This window comes from Struthio camelus, chromosome 18 (genome assembly GCF_040807025.1).
Source record: "Struthio camelus isolate bStrCam1 chromosome 18, bStrCam1.hap1, whole genome shotgun sequence".
Classification (NCBI taxonomy): Eukaryota; Metazoa; Chordata; class Aves; order Struthioniformes; family Struthionidae; genus Struthio; species Struthio camelus.
This window is the reverse complement of record NC_090959.1, coordinates 6029423-6046359: the sequence shown is the minus strand read 5'-3', so window position 1 is coordinate 6046359 and position 16937 is coordinate 6029423. Positions and strand designations below refer to the sequence as shown.

At 41.2% G+C, this 16937-nt stretch overlaps 2 protein-coding genes across 5 annotated transcripts in view; both read right to left on the bottom strand.

Annotated features, from left to right (window-relative positions):
• DHX35 (DEAH-box helicase 35) overlaps nucleotides 1-9356 on the bottom strand; it is a 35478-nt gene extending 26122 nt beyond the window's left edge. Inside the window, exons 1-7 of one of the 4 annotated variants that reach the window (XR_011135283.1) lie at nucleotides 9297-9353; nucleotides 7806-7939; nucleotides 7350-7442; nucleotides 6406-6483; nucleotides 2456-2560; nucleotides 1120-1181; nucleotides 392-461 (exon numbers count right to left, since the gene is read on the bottom strand). Coding sequence is in view for 2 of the 4 variants with exons in the window: in XM_068912310.1 (XP_068768411.1) it covers nucleotides 392-461; nucleotides 1120-1181; nucleotides 2456-2560; nucleotides 6406-6483; nucleotides 7350-7442; nucleotides 7806-7939; nucleotides 9297-9336 (582 nt within the window). In the remaining 2 variants the exon portion in view is untranslated. Of the gene's footprint in view, nucleotides 1-391; nucleotides 462-1119; nucleotides 1182-2455; nucleotides 2561-6405; nucleotides 6484-7349; nucleotides 7443-7805; nucleotides 7940-9296 lie in introns of all 4 variants that reach the window. The other 3 variants (XR_011135284.1, XM_068912310.1, XM_068912311.1) reach the window with 3 other exon arrangements.
• A 973-nt stretch (nucleotides 9357-10329) lies between these two features.
• Nucleotides 10330-16078, bottom strand: LOC104141713 (protein FAM83D-B). Its single transcript, XM_068912436.1, has 4 exons — nucleotides 15505-16078; nucleotides 13290-13457; nucleotides 12556-12680; nucleotides 10330-12294 (listed from the first exon to the last, which is right to left on the bottom strand). Exons 1-4 carry the CDS (start codon nucleotides 15964-15966, stop codon nucleotides 11910-11912), a joined length of 1140 nt encoding a protein of 379 aa, XP_068768537.1. The 5' UTR covers nucleotides 15967-16078; the 3' UTR covers nucleotides 10330-11909.
• Between the last annotated feature and the right edge of the window lie 859 nt (nucleotides 16079-16937).

Here is a 16937-nt window from a genome sequence, read left to right as displayed (position 1 = left end):
ATGAGTGCTATGTAGCCTGTAATCACTATAGCTTACTCCTCATTTCCCGTGGGAGTCAGATTGTTAGTAGGCTGAAAGTTGACAGTGGATGCCTATCAGACTATCAGGTCACTTCACAGGATCAGAAGCAGCAGAATGAAGACTGCCTTTTTGCTAATATCATCTCACTAGAGGAGAAATTACACTGCGGGGGGAGGGAAAGGAGTTAGAGGCACTTGAGAGTGAGATGTGGAAAATAAATAGTAGGGTATGTCCAGTAGGCTGTAGGATAAATGAAGAAGTAGAAATCTGTCTCTCAAACGGGTTCACTAATCAGCCATCTGGACCAGAGTTTTAGTGGAAAGGAAGGAAATGTAAAAGATGATAGAAGATATTAAACAAACAAACCAACCTTTTTTAATAAGCCAATGGCAATATCTGTATAAAGAGTCCTTTCATGGGCTTCATCCAGCATGAGAACACTGTGAATAAAGCAGAAAGATGAGAATTTAGAAATGGCTTGGCTGATACCGAAATCACTGTCTTTTTGTCTGCTATGAAATACCATAATTTGAAATCTGTGGGACTAATAATGCTCACATTCATCTAGAAAACTGTGGAGATTATTAAAAATATATATATATATTTTTTTTAAAGGCAGAGAGGCAAAACGTTCCACTTCCAAAGTCGGGGGGAAAAAAGGTTAATAACTACCTCTAGTACATACTTATTATTCTTTATTTCAGGCTAGTTTTTGGAAAGGGGTAGAAGGAGGAATATCGGTCTTTACTGCACTGCAAAGGTTTTCTGGATGCCAGAAATAACATTTTTTGTTGTTTCTTTTTTGTTTTTAATTTGATTAGCATGACAAATAAAAAGTGAAAACTAGTAGATGAAAAGACTCATACTCCAGGAGGCCCGTTTATCTCTTGTTCTAAAACCACGGCACCAAATCCTGCTGCATTTGGTGTTGCAATGACCAACTGATTTACTAACAGTATTTAAAACATAAAAAAGCCAAGCTTCTAAATAATTTTCAAAGCTTTGTGTTTCAGCTAATACCAATCGTACCTCACTCAAAAAAAATTAGTCATTCACCAATATTACACTTTAGCAAGCATTTATTCCATGCTTCCTTACCTGTACCTTGTTAACAACGGATCAGCCATCATCTCCCTCACCAGCATACCGTCAGTTAGAAACTAAAAGTGAACGCAAATAAAAATGCAAAATAATTCAAAAAAATTTTTTTAAAAAAACTAAAAGGTAGTTTTGATTAGCTATGTTATTTTTTAGGCTTTCGCCTAAATTTCTCCTTGCCTTTCATTTTCTAATAACCCATTGAATTGATCTACTTTCAGCATGGAAGCCAAAGATGTACTTCTGAGTGCTAGTCCTGAAGATAAGCAAAGTGGCTTTTTTTAACCAGTTTTGAATTTCTGAGAAGGAGTTATTTTTCTATTGAAAAAAATAAAAGATTGGTACCACTGGAACAAGGTAATTAAAGCTTTCCTTCACTCTTGCCTGTACCATGACTAAACCTCCTCTACAGATATCATTCTCTGCACTAACCCAGTCCTGACCCTCTCAAGGAAGGGTTCTTAATAAGTATCATGACTCCAATAAGCACAAGAAGTTAACATTTAAACAAAACACAACATTTTGATTTGATACTTTTTTCCTACTAGCCAGTACAAAGATAACAGCTTTATGCAGCTATCAAACAATAGTTACTATTGACCTGGGACTCGGGCTGTGGCCTTGAACAGGGCAAGAACTGGCCATCAAGATCAAAACCTCCAAATTTCCAAACCCAAATGATGAATCATCACACTCAAAAAAACTCAAAGACTTCAGCTGCACTTAATAAACATCTCAGTTTCCTTCACTTTAAAAAGTGCTACTAGCCTCAGAAAAAAAAAAAGAGTTAATTATGTAAATCTCAGTCATCATCATCGCTATTCCAAAGTAAATAAAGCTAGCTCTCATCTTTATGCAACACAAACAACATGAATACTGCTCACTGTGCTAAAGAACAGCTGCAAAGCTTGCTATTTAATCCACATCAGATCACTTTCAGCTAGTCTGTTAATTTTCTATCTGCATGTTTAATCAAAATCTATTTAGGGTGGTGAGGATACTTAAGCTTTGATTCACTGCAGCTTTTCACAATTACTTGGAGCAGCATATCAGGTCACATTCACACCGTAGCAATATCTGACCATAACAACCTTGAACATCTCCTTTAGGTTTAAAACAATGGCCGCCGGATTAGCAGGACAGAACACACATTCATTTTATTAAGGTCTGAATAGCCACAACCATTTTAAGCACACTGTTGGCGTACCCACCCGGAGAACAGAAACGCTATACATCCTCTTTACTAGGCATCATAAAATTCTCATCAATTTTGCAGAAGTGCTGTAAGAGTTTCTGCTAACCATTTCGGACTACCTACATATTGTTCAAGTTTCACCTTAATTCTTGTAGCCTGTGGATCTGTGCAGTCATCAAACCGAATACAGTATCCAACTTCATGACCCAACACTGCACCCCTTTCATCGGCAACTCGGCCTGCAACCTAAAAAAAAGAGATTCTCATAACAGATGAGACAGCTCACAGCAAACTTCTTTACTATATCATCATTTTGGTCTGTGGAGAAACAACATGGAAACAAGAACACAACTACTGATTCCAAAGAACTATTTGTTCTCATTCCACAATAAATTTCTGCTCAATATAACAGTGTGTATTGAACGTACAATCGGTAATTAGTTTTAAAACAGTTTAGTATAATTTAATAAATCCGTTTCACACTGCTTCTACTTGAGAAAGCTACAGAGGTATCTTTCTGAGCTAAGTACTCTGATAGACCTGTAAAGGCAGACACTCAAGCAGTCACAAAGCTGGAGAAGAACAGGCTAGCACTCACCTCCTCCTACCCAAAACAGGCTTCATAGCAGAGAGGTTGTACAAAGATCTTCTATTAGAGTATCTTTATGTGAGTAATTTTGTATTTTTAATGTTTAAAGCAGGAAAATCTATTGGTTTAATTCTTGGTTGGAAACTGCACCTACCAGCTAAGCTTTTTCTTCCTGCAACAGCCCTAAAAGTTTGAGTGTAATTTAACACTGAGTGTAAAATGAGATCACTAAATAATTCAGGAAAAAAAATCCTACCTCTTAAACACTACTAACTTCTAAATTCATCTGTAAACTGTATTTCATCAGACTATAAAGGAGCCCAAGTTCAGCTGGCTATGAAATATTAATAAAAATATCTTTCACAAAGTTCACATGAATGAAGAGCAGCCTACTGTGGTTTTCTATAAACAGAAGGTCAAAGACAACTTAATGAAGCCTTCCTAGGGTTAAACTGAACTTCTTGGTAAAACAGCCTGCAAGCTATTGTTTGTGTCTGTTTAAACAGACTATTCTCAGAATAATCAAGAAGGATAAAGGGATAAAGTTTGTCAATGGCGGATTTTTAGGCAGGTTTTATTTTTGCAGCAATTAGAAACCATCTTTACATACTTATTGGGCGGGGGAGAAGGATTCACATATACACGCTGTAAAAAGTAGTTCTGTGAAAGGCTACTGCTTTATTTAACTTTTGATTTTAGTCAACCAAAATAGAGTAAAAACTAATTTAACCCCCCCCGTTGACATTTAAATGCTATTTTTCTACAGAGATGTGTTATCAACATTTAAAGTTCTACTCGGTGACTATTTCACTTAACAAGTTCTCTAAGTCCCCCCATTTCTATAGGAAGCTCACTGTCTGAAACTAAGCTCATGAGTAAAAGAAACAGTTTATTTAATAAAATGCTCAACCTTTATTGGCTTTTGCAATTTAAAGTGAATTATGAGCTTACAAAAATGCAAAAATGACTACTCTGGAGACTGAGGGGAAAAATACTTTTCAAAAAAGGCTGTATCTATTTAGCATGCACATTAATAAAATGGCATGATGAAATCAAATATCTGAACATCCAACTTGTTAAGGGAGATATAGTTGAATCAAAAACATATTATAATGTATTTTAAGCTATCCTGCTAAATCTACTCAACAAAAAAACATTTGGAGGAGGGTTGTGTTTTTCCTCTGATATTAGTACACTTTCTGATTACAGCTAGAATTCACCTTGAGATTCCTTGTGCTGCAAAGTTTGTTTCAAACCCTGGAAAAGAGTTTTTATTTATAGCAATTCTCAACCCAATTTTTAATCCAACTGTGAACATTTCTCCTATTACAGAACTCTTTCAAAAAGCACACTTCAGTTTCAGCTAGGAGGTCCTTTTGCTCAGACCTGTACAAAGCTAACAAGAAAATAGCTTCTCCTTAAACAGCACTACCTACCTCACTACTCGACACAGAAGCCAACTGCTGCGTCCCCAAAGCTCCCTACTGACGCTGATGAGGTGCCATATCAGGATAGAGCAGTCGGCTCACATACCAGCAATTGTGGGACTGCAGCCTAAGAACACAGCTGGCATGCGAAAAAGTAAAGACTATGTGTACTTGTACATGGAACGTAGAAAAAAGTTATCAGTTAAGCTGATCTGTCCCCGAACTTAGTCTGACTGCCTAGTATTATTCAAAGATGCTACTGTCATTTAAAGGATTCCAAATTTTTCACACGAAAAACATATTAAGACCAGTAGAATAATTAAAAAACCCAGCAATTTGGGCACAGTATCACCCTGAGCCAGTTGTAATCCAATAGCTCATTAAGAAAAAGCTAAAATATTGAGTTATTCAGATATTTAAAAGACAGTAAAAAAAAACCAAACATATGCATTAGCCCTGTTAAAATTAACAACAGCAACCTATCTTCAGTCATTTGAATGATGTTCTAAATTATACTGATAGGCTATGAATCACTATTTCACTTGGAAGCTTATCACTCCATTGCTTTCAGCCCAAGTACTCAAGATAATTGTCAGCCTGCGTAATTCAAACAGAAGTCTGGGATTCTCAAAACTACCCTTTTTGCCTCTGCAACTCCCTCTGTTCACTTCTGACAATCTCCATACTCTAGCTAGGAAAGCCGATGAGCACACTGATCAACAAAAATCAGTTTCAATTCCAGTCAAAGTAATAAATTATCAACTCTCTCTTTTCCCTGCAACAGTCAGAGTTCAGGCAGTTTGCAGCATTCTCAAAGAATCATCCCACTGTGGCTATACACTAAGCCTTAACTGAGCAATCATTGTCTTTTAGACTTAATATGTTAAAGGCACAAAAGGGAAAAGAGAAATATGTTTATCATGACAAGTGCCTGCAGTACCTACAGTATCAAACAGCGCACTGTCAGCTGGATGTGCTGTGAAGGAGAGAAGGAAGGACACTGCAGGCAGCCTGCCCAAAAGGCAAGATGCAAATCACTGCTAAAGAGAGTTCCCTATCATGTCTGATCTGGTCAAAGAATATTGCATGAGATAAATCAGAAAAGTATATCACTGCTCAAACTACTTCATTTTTACCAGAGGTATACGTCAATTTGGTGCAGGTACAGTTTAGTATCATTATAAAGAACAGGCTATAAACAAAATGAGGGTTACCAAATACTACCTTAATTTGGTGTAGAAAGAGAATGCTGAAGCAGACAGACTTAAGCCCACTGGTTCAGCATTTGGCAGCAGCTATGGAAACAAAAAGCACTGGGCAGTCTCTGTGCAGAATATCATCACAGAACAAGCTGCTGCCCTCAGCATTCCCTCTTCTACCTCTCATAGTACATCTGGCTGATAGCGTTTGGTTTTGCTAGACGCACCACGTATAGCACAAAGATTTATCGTGATAAGATACCATTTCTTTTCCCTTCTCTTACAAGGGGAAAAAAAAATCAAGGAAAGTAGATAGGAATTGCTAGAAAAATGCATGCTTCTTCCACTCATTATGTCACTGTACTTATATTTACGGCCTACTTTACTTTGTGAAGGAAATTAAGGATCACACAAGCAGAATTCTAGTCCAGATTCAGTCTTAGCTCAATCTCGCACAGCCTTAGCTTCCTGTACACAGTTCTGCTGATGTGACTAAATTTTATTTCAAAGCTTCTACATCTGCTATTCAAGATGTAGCATCTTTGACAAGACCTACTAATCAGGCTGAATTCACTGTTTAGTACCAGTAATCTGCAAAGAAAATAAGCAGAAAAGTCAATTCATTTAGGAGCTCATACAGTTGTTATTCTTGTCATTAAACAAGAATTGCTAATAAACTAATTCTGCAACAACCAAATAAGTCAGCTAATATAATAAACCTCAACCTGACATTGCGCAATTTTTATTAAAAAATTGCAAAAAAAAATTCAAATTTCTAGAGAGAATTAACAGAAAAGTAACTTGAACTGGAAGGGTTTTTTTTGTTTGTTTGTTTGTTTTTACAAAGTGGAAAAATTTGGATATGGAGAAACTCACTGAAACAGCAGCAACTCGACGAGGCTGCGTCACCCCAACAACTCTTCCTTCAGCTGTCCAACCAGCTTCTGCTAGATACTGCAAACAAATAATCAGTGGTGGGAAATTAACCAGTTATCCTATGATTACAGCAAGGTGTTGGTTCTACAAACTCCATGCTTATCCCTGGTTCTGACACTAACTGATGGATGACTTTATGCAAATCAGTTACTTTGAGAGTTAATGGATTATTTGTTCTTCATAAAACAATTCATAAAATTCTTCACGAAATAAATACGTAATTCTACAATACCTACCTCCTAAGAACATTAGAGTTCAGAAAGCATGCTAAAAGCAATTCTTTGGGTCTCAAACACATATTCAAATTACTTCCCTTTTTCTCTTCTTTCCCTATTTTGTAGTCTCTTTAAGGAAAAAATAAGCAGCACAAGTCTAGTGATCACACCGAAGCAGATGACATTCATCATTAGTTTGTAAGTTTTTAAGTTGGTATCAAAAACTAACTTTTATATATTCTTGGACTTTTTTCATTCCTGTCACAAAAGAGAAAAATTTTACAAAAATACAAAAAAATCCTGGAAAAATTTTCAACTGTAAAGAAAGAGCTTAAGAAATTTGTACCTGGAATGTTCTTTACTTCTTAAAACCATGTTATTAACAACAATTTAAAAATAATGCTGATAGAGTAATAAAAATGAAAACGCTAGTCTAGCCAAAACAAACTTACAGGTTGCACATGGTCCTCTACTGCAGTGGAAGAAGGCTTTACATTAAAGATATACCAGCTCCTGCTATCTAACACGAAGCTTTCTATTTCTCTGGGTCACACACTTAAGCACAGGTGAATTCCATTCATTCAGTGCAGTTCTGGGGTGCTGATATAACACTTCATGTGCAATACCCTGAGAAAATATCTAATTTTACCAAGTTATACACATACTTACCTGCGGAATCTGGGTTGATTTCCCACATCCTGTTTCCCCAACAATCACTAGAGTTTGATAGCTTTCTACTAGGTAAAGTATGTGATTTCTTAGCTGAAAGAGAGAATAACAGATGTGCACAAAAATAAGAACATAAATTAAAAGTACAATATCTACATACCTAACAGATATAGTAAATTCATTTTACACAGTTTGCTGTCAAAAGTTAAATAGTTCCTTAAAATCTATAAATACAATGTGCACAACACATAGTAATTAACGTAAATCTACAACGTCTATTAGAAAAAAAATCTGCTGGTAACAGTTGTCAAACTGGAGACTAGATTCTAACAAATAGTGAGAATAAGGTAACACAATTATTACTCTAAGTTGTAAAGTGATTCTATACTGCTTTTTCAAAAACACCCATGAAAGCCAGACATCATGAAAGAGTCAACATATTAAGAACTTCTCTACCTTAAAAACAGGCAGCTTTTGTCTTTGTTGCTCAATAGACAGGGAAGCATAAGGATTATAAACGATGGTTACACCACTACTCTCAGCAGGACTCTGTCTCTCCTCTGAGATACTGACACCAGGACCTTCTGTGCCTAGATGACATAAGTTAATTTTAATAAGAATAGACTTTTGTCTAGTGTTTCACAACACAACCCAAATAAATACGTTCCGTATAAGGAGGAATCACAAATAGCAGAATATATTAAAAGACTAACATTTCTAACAAAAAAAAAAAAAATCAGACATTTAATAACAATAAACAAATGCTTTTAAGTGAAATGTGTCTTCTGGTCTAAGAATATATACATTTTGAATAAATATCTGAAATTTTAAAGGACTATCGAGGAGAAAGAAAGCACATAGAAGAAATATATAGCAAGACATCGGGACCTTTCTTGTTTTTCTCTATGGCAGTTCAGATATATTTTCAACATCCTTCTCAGAAGTATCCCCATGGGCTTTAAGCCCGGCAGCAAAACATACAGCAGAACTTCCTCTGAATGACATGAAATGTATAAATATTCAGGCTTGCCTACTTATGAGATATACCACTCACGTCAGATCTAAATCTTCTTCAGTAACTGAAATGCGATTTATTCCTGCTGTAGGTTACCATAAAACAACTGACAACTGAAAATGCTAAATCACGTAAGTGAACTTGAAGGAAAAAATAGCTTTAATATAGAAAGCAAGAAGTACAGAACTCAGAGTACAGAAGTTATTTGCAGCTGCCTCTTACATTACTCAACTGGGAAAGTCTTAAGAGCAAAGAAAGAGATGGATTCCCATGTTTCGTAGGATCTGCCTGTTTATGCTTTTTCCACTTGATCCGCTCAAAATTGTTTAAAAACAGTGAGGCCCTATTCAGAACAGCCCAGTAAGTTTTACAGCAAGTTGGACCAACATTATGAACGATCAGCAACAGCTCCAGTAACTATCTGCTCCCCAGCACAAATGGAAATTCAAGAAGCAGGGACTTGAATGCTTGGCTCTTGATAAACCAATAAAGTTAAAAGACACTGCTTCTCATCACCCACTGCTTTCTTTCACAGCATCTTCTATGCACTCTTTACACAAATCAGTGCCAATGACGTGTTATCATACAAATATGCGTATCTCACACACACAGCCAAGCTCAGCGGCACGAAGCTCCCCCATGAGGGTCGTGCACGGCAAGGCACACGTTGCCCAAACCCCGAGGGGACGGCGCAGAGCACAGCGGAGCTGGGCAGGGACCTCCGCCAAGGGCCTCCCCCGGCGCCCCGCTCACCGCCGGGCCAGGGCGGCACGCTGCTCAGGGCCCGCCGCGCTGGGCACCCCCCAACCCCTCCAGGCGGCCTGTGCCGGCGCGTTTGACCACCCTCGAAGGAGAAAAACTTATTTTCGTGTGTTCCACCGGAGTTTCCTGTGTGTCAGTTTGTGCCCGCGGCGCCCCCCGCCAGCCCTCACCCGGCCTCCAAAACTTCACCGGCCCCGCGGGCGCCGCCATCTTGGAGTAAGAGGGCAGGCGGAAGCGGCGGCACCCACGTGACGCGGGGCGCCGGCCGTTGCCATGGTGCCGGGCGCGGGCGGCGCCATGTCGGGCTGTGGCAGCGGGCGCCCGTGAGGAGAAGCGTGTGCAGCGGGCGCCGAGCTGCGCCGCGCCCTCCCGCGCCGCTCCTTCCTCTCACGGCCGCTAAATTAGGGTTTAATCAGCGTCTTTATCGATTACGCTTTAATCACGAGCTTTTCAGATGGGCTTTCTTCGAGTACCGTATTCTGGGGCAGCAGCTAGTATTTAATAGAATTGAGGGATCCCAGTCTCCAAGAATCCTGCTTGTGTCAGTCGAGTAATCGTCCTCTCGTCCGTCGCGCGTGAAATCGGCACCATGTCGCCCTTTACACCAACCAGCTCAAGGACGGCTTTGAAAAACCTGGAGCAGTAACAGTTAAAAGACCAAACTCAGTCCTGCCGCAAAGTGATTGCAGCCAATGAAAACTAGTGTTGAATGAAATTTATTCTGGACCTTAGGTTAATTAAGTACAAGCAGGAGTGGGGGGATTTATTATTTATTACAACTAATAAATTTATTATGACTAATAAATTTAGTAATGCTGGCAAAAATTCTCACTCCAGGAAAGATCTTACCACGCTTCGTGTCCTTCTTACTCTTTCTCATCTTTCTTAACGCTTCACAACGTTGCACCTCCACGGTCATGGGTCATGCCGAGTCTGTGGGTAAGACCTTGTTAAAATTTTAAGCACTTCAATGTTTTTTTTTTTTTCAAATAAAATCAATCAATAACAGAGGAACACAACTCTTACCACAGTATTTTGCATCACCACTATAGAAGGAGGGGCTGACAAAGAAGTACTACAGCTAGCACACGCAAAGAGGAGTCTATTAAAAAAATGAGATGAATAAAGTTTAAAATCGTATTTGAGGAAATAGGGATATGAAGATAATCGCTGTGAAAATAAGACACCACAAACATTTTATCATAGAGTACAAAATTGCCAGGGAGATTGTTTTTATTTTTAATGATGTTTTCCACAAACACAAAAATTCATATTTCAAAATTCCTTACACAAGGATAAAAGCTAGACTGTTGAACTGTACACTACTGAACACTTACAGATTAGGAAAATCAGAACTACTACATTGCCATGATTGTAAATGCAGAAGAGAAAGGATTCATTAGTTGTAGTCTAATCAGTACATGATTGCAGTATTGTACAGAAAGACTATTTTTTGTTTTCAAATGTGTAACGTAGGATAGGCAAACTGCACAAGTACACATGCAATTTAATATTGTCCTGCTGACATTTAGCATCATGAAATTCCCTGGCTAAGTTTAAACATTCACCTTCGAGGCCCACAAGGCACTTAAACAAGCAGGTACCTAAGATTTCGGCAGCAGCAGAGCCTCAAGAACGGCTTGGCAAGGTGGCCCACCTTCGCTCGTGCCACAGCTGCCGTGGTAGGGCTAACAGGGGCTTTCTTTTCTTTCAGGGGCTTTTTTCAGGAACTCTACCGCCTCACTGTACAACTCTTTGGGGAGGATTTTTTATTCGTTGCTTTTTTTGCTCCAGAAAATGAAGGACTTGAACAAAAACAACAAACAAACAACTCTGAGCTTGCATGAAACCTTAAAAATGAATTATTCTAGTTCTTGCCTAGCCAGCAACAGTAAGGCATTTGAGAAGCAGCAGGTTCTTCACTGGTTTCAGACCTACTCAACTTTTCCAATAAATCAGACCCCAGAAGCAACCATAAAAAGACAACAGAGTGATGTCAAGTGAATGGCCTTATTTGACTCAGCTAGAAACCTTCGTAGATTCTGAGTAATGCAATCCCTTGCGGGCAAGCATTTATAATGTGTTTATTGTGATATTCAACAATCCAAGCATTCTTATAATTCAAAATGAAAAGTAAGTTGAAATTCAGTCATGGCAAAAGCTTCATTAGCCTGCCATATTAGCTTGCTGGGCTTAGCTGCATGGGTTTGTGTGAAGAACATGTAATTTGAGGCCTACCAGCCTGGTATCGATCTACCAGTTTGCACATTTCAGTTACTATATTTCAGTTTTGTGTCATGAAACAGTTCATGGGGAGCTTGTTGAGCACGAGACTAAGCACAGACTGAGCTAAAAGCAGTAAGATGTTCCTGCTTTAGAAGACCTTTAAACAATAATTTCTATATCTAGATTCTTTAAAAAATGTTTGAGCTACTGAGCAAAGACATTGCAAACCCAGTAAAACGCTTAAGAAAATAGGTTGAAGAATAAAATCCAACAGAACACTAGAAGCCAATAATGACTTTCCAGGTGGCAGAGTTTAAAAAAAAAAAACACACACACACACAACGCTTATGAACCTAAGGCAATACCATAATTGCATCTGTTCATCTGCATTATAAGGGTCTCCAAATGAAACCACAATGCCAGTATCATTTTCTCTCAATCTGAAGCTTGTTTCCCAGCTGCTCTCACAGATGTGTTGGTTTGTAAGACAATGCTGGACATGGACCATTGGACATGGTTTCTGAGGGTCTGCTTCTCGCATTGAGTGAACGTGCAGTTCATCTCTCTACAATCCAGTATGGCCTCATAACTGTAGAGCTATTAGTCAGCGGAGGAGACACATGCATTGCGTTATTTGGCACGTAGACTGCCTCCCTTGAGGCATGCAGCCAGCTTCGCTTCCGTTTTAGATTTCCTACAAACGCTCTAAGATATAAAAACTCCATTCTGAGGAAATTTTCCCTGGTAAAGTCTCTGGAAGCCACTGTTATCCTGACCAGCTGGTCCAACACTTTGTTCCTCTTGCAGCTGGATAACTCTTTGAAGTTGACAGGCTTTGACCGTGCATAAAGAATCCGAAATTCCAGGTCAAAGTGCGCGACTGCAGGGCCTGACAGAATCAAAATATTACTGCTGTTCAGTTTCCCATCTGTCCATGTAAAACTAGCAAAGGAAGAATGACGAAATTCTGAGTTAATTCAAATAAAAATGCACAATAAAGTGTTAACTGAAACTTCTCTTTCAGCACATTCAGTTAGATTGTTTTCATAACCCTAATAATTAGCAGTGTGCTTTTTTTTTTTTTTTTTTAAAGGACAAATGTTACACAAACTGCAGATAAGAAAAGTGGTTTTGTAATCCAAATACTTTTATTTTCCATGTACAGAAATCACATAAAACAACAGGAAGAAATTGAGCACTTGCCTGTATGAGCCAGTTGTCACTCTAATGCCATCAATTAACATGAACTTTTCACAGACTTTTCCAATAATTTTGGCACCTGACCTTGTGTAGTATGTGTTCCCAGTGATATTTCGAATTCTTATCAACTGTTGAAAAGAATGATGTGGAAAACATTACTTGGATTTCAGATTTAGATAATTCTATTTAAGAGAATAACACACAGCAATAATTATTGATACTAGCAAAGGTTGCTTCCCTGTGGCACAAGATTCACCATCTAGGGACCAAATGATAATTTTTAATGGGCAAAGGGAACCATACACTAAGGCGCAGATCCAGAAATTGATTGTGCAGAATGTAATCCTAAAAATTCCTGCCGCCTAATCTTGGCAGGACCTAAACTCCACAGACACCTGAGAACATGATTCTCCATCAGCCTTTGACGTCTCAGCAAGCCTGAGCAACCCCAATCATGCTTTTAGGAACTGGACATCCCTCCTTCATTTTCTTGGATTCAATTATTCAATAAATTGAATAATTTAGTATTAATGCTCAGAAAGCACCTACTTGTAAAGATTTAGCTATTATATTACTGTCTTATGCAAGATTGGTTAAACCTTACACGGAAGAGCTAGAGCTATATAAAATCTACTTTTAATTGTGGCAGCGCATGAAATAGTTTCTTCTGCTACCTCAAGAGTTATGGTCATAATAGGATCAATTTTTTTTATTCCTGAAAATATTTAAAGGCTTACCTTTTCCTGTTCAAGATCCACGCCCAGATCTTTGCACATTTTCAGAAAGTGGGAAAACGAAGACTGATCTAGAAGAATGTATGCTTTCACTTGCCGCTGGCTACAAGCTTCCAAGAGGTCTTTGAAGATATCAGTATCTGTGAAGGAATCCATAACCAAGGCAATCATCTGCAACAAGTTTCATAAGAAATCATTAGGCTATTTCCATAGCATCCCAAGGAAGAAGGCACTTGAGGAATTTGACTTTCAAATTAAACGTTTCCCTCCCCTTTTTTCCCCTTTTTTTTTTCTCTTCTTCTCCTTCTGGTGGTTATGGAACGTTGTCTGTGGTATGATATAATCTCCTGTTGTTCACAGAACTGCTGAAACATTTAAGAGACATAAAAGAAAAAGAAAGGAAAAATAGCTCTTATTAAAATAAGCTTCTGCAAAGAGAATGGTATTTTAGTAAAGAGGATTACAGAGTTCCAGTATGCTGAGGTACAGAATACACAATATAAATCAGCCCTTCCCTATTATCACTTATTCATGTCCCTGCATAGTTAAATAAATAAATAACATCATACTTATCATGGACAGAACCTGGTGTTAAAGATTATTTGCCCTGGTTTTGATGTCACTTGAGTGACTTACATCTGACGATACCTTTTAAGATTTTTTTTTTTGTTATGATCACATCTATGGAATGTCCTTTTGTACAGCTATAGTTTCAGGAGCAAACACTGAAGCTTCTTTTGTCAGGATCTGTAGCTTTTTGATTCATTAGGCACAAGCAAGCTAGCCTGAAAACGTGTTGTGGAGAGGAAAGGAAGAGTTACCAACCAGGGCCTTTCTGCCAATGCATGTTAGCAGGAAAGACAGCTCGTGTTTAGTTAAAAAAAAAAAAAAAAAAAACAGAGCTCATCACCTATTCCTAGCAATGATACCTTCTTGCATCAGTTCAGCAGCATGTCACTCATAATTTTTAATTAAAACTTGTACTCAAGCCCTCCCTTTTTTTTGTATTACATAAGTTCACCCTCAAGATTTAAGTTACTCAAATTTGAGGAGTCCCTCCTTTTCCACAGCTTCTACTGTGGGCTCAGTACCTACCAAAGCAGAGGAAGACTTGACAGCTCCCCAAAAAACAAAGTGAGCTGATGGAGAAAGTATTTAGAGTCAGAAAAAGTGTTTAGAGTCACAAATAGGCAGGCATTTTGCCATCAGCCTTTTTTAACTACGTCAGTAACTTTTGGCATAACAAGAGGACTAAGCCGATCACAGAATCACAGAATGGTTGAGGTTGGAAGGGACCTCTGGAGATCATCTAGTCCAACCCCCCTGCTCAAGCAGGGTCCTCTAGAGCATATTTCCCAGGATCACATCCAGGCACGTTTTGAATATCTCCAGCAAAGGAGACTCCACTACCTCTCTGGGCAACCTGTCCCAGTGCTCTGTCACCCTCACAGTGAAGAAGTTCTTTCTCAGGTTTAGGTGGAACTTCCTGTGGTTCATCACCCAGATGTTTCGGTGGCAAGAATACCTCATGCAAATCAGAACCCTTATAAACGACTTGCATTGCTTCAGGTTTTTTCCTCTCTGAGATATGCCAAAACAGGGGTCTACCTCTATGTGAAACAGCAGCAAACCATTTAGGTCTCCATTTCCTAAGCAAAAGGGTCCCCCCCCCCCCGCCCGGGAAAAAGGATGTTTTCCTCAAAAGCATTGCCTGAAGAGAAATGTGCTCAAACTCCCGAAACTTAATTTGTCCAGAATCCTTCAAGTTTTTCAAATATGAAAAGAAACAGGAAAAATCTCATCGGTGTCCGGCTCCTCTTCAAACCTCACCTCTCTGCTCAAGATAAAACCACGGTTTCTCTGCAACTTATCCCCATTCTCGAGCTCTCCCAAGCGAGGACGAGCCCGGGCTCCCCCAGAAAAGCCATCCGTGAGAGGCAGCTCCTGCCCGCCCAGACTGACGCCCTGAGCTTCCGCGGGTGTTAATTTCAGTGGACGCGAGCACGGTCTGCGTGGAGGGCACGGTACTCGCGGGGGCGAGGCACTAGCGAGCTAGCCGAGCCCCCATCGACTTTCAACAGGCACCCCGCATCATCGGGCGCCTTGTGAAAAAAACCCACCCTTTAAGGGGAGGGAAAAAAATAGCCATTCGGGAATTCCGAGTGAAAGCAGGAGCTGAGTCTGGGTAAGGAGCCCCCGCGGCTCGGCGCGCACTCACCTCGCGGGCGGAGCGGATCTGCCGCCGCACCGCCTCCTTGCAGGCGTAGACGCGCTCCCCGCAGCCCGGCTGGAAGTGCGCCTCCACCCGCGTGAGCCCGCGGAAGGCGCCGCTGGCGAAGCCCGGCCAGCCCAGCTCCAGCGCCGGCGGCTCCGCGTCCGAGCGCTCGGGGAAGTAGGTGAGCGACGAGGCGTCCAGCGAGGCGCCGAGCGACGCCTCGCCCGCGCCCTCCTCGGCGGCGGCGGCGGCCGGCGGCACGGCGCCCCGCGCGATGGCCTGCACCTCGGGCTCCGACAGGAAGGGCGGCAGCCGCTCCCGCCGCAGGAAGGCGCGCAGCGCCGCGGGGCCGCCCGCCACCAGCTCCTCCAGCGCCAGCCGCTGCGCCTCGCTGTACGGCTCGGGCGAGCGCGGCGGCGGCCACCGCCCGGCGCCCTCCTCCAGGCACTGCGACAGGTTGGCCATGGCGCCGCGCCGCCCGCCTCGGAAAACCAGCCTTTATAGGCGCTTTGAACGCAGGCAGGAGCCGCGGGAGGCTCTTCCTCCGCCTCCCGCCCGCCGAGGAGGGGCAGGAAGGAGCCGGCGTCGCCTCTCCCTCTCCCGGCCGCTCCCCGCGCCGCGGAGCCGCCCCGCTCCGCCGCCGGGTGAGTCGCACCCCGCCGCTCCGGGAGGGACGGGACGGGACGGGACGGGGCGTCGCAGCGCAGCGCAGCCCCGCCGGCCCCGCCAGCGCCCGCCGAGAAGCAGCCCTCGCGTTCAGCGACGAGAGTAAACGCAGCCTTCGCCTGGCTCTTCGGCCCCTGATGAAAAGGCTGCTGCTGAGGTTAGGAAGGGCAAGTAAGTGGTCCTCTCGGACGTGCGACTTCATTACAAGCTGCTGCTGCTCAGCCAGAGGAGCAGGAAAGCGTCACCCAAGTAGCAAGCATTGCATTAGTCACTAGGAGTTAAAGTGGTAAATAAATAGAAGACGAAGCTCCGAAAGGACCAGGTAAAAACCCACAAAGCAACTGTTTATTTATAAACTACTTCTTGTTTGCTATGAGAGTAGGACAACCACTGTACAATATAATAAAGCTTAAAAGCACGTGGAAAAACAAGGGCTTCATGTTGGTTTTAGATACATTCAGGCATTGCTGAACATGACCTCTCCAAAGCCAACCTTAGGAATTTTACTTTTAGGCTGTGCCTTAGCTCCCTCTCTACAGCTCCCTTTGCCCCAGGTGTTGCAGCTCCAGGAGTCTTCTTGCAAGAAAGTATGTTACCTGTTCAAACAAGTGCAGACAGAGCTTTTATCTCACCTGCACCTCTCTGCACATCTGCCCTACGGCTTTAGGAAAGGAGTGCCTACTTTGAAATTCAGGCTATAAAAGTAGCTAAGCCTCTTTGTCACTACAGATTTCAGAGAGAAATGCTAAAGTCAGTGGAATAAGAAGCGT

Coding starts and splice junctions, on each gene's coding strand:
- LOC104141713 (XM_068912436.1), bottom strand. CDS start 15,966: ATGGCCAACCTGTCGCAGTGCCTGGAGGAGGGCGCCGGGCGGTGGCCG. Junction 13,458..15,504: donor AGATCCGCTCCGCCCGCGAG/GTGAGTGCGCGC, acceptor AACTTGTTGCAG/ATGATTGCCTTGGTTATGGA. Junction 12,295..12,555: donor GTGACAACTGGCTCATACAG/GCAAGTGCTCAA, acceptor TTCCTTTGCTAG/TTTTACATGGACAGATGGGA.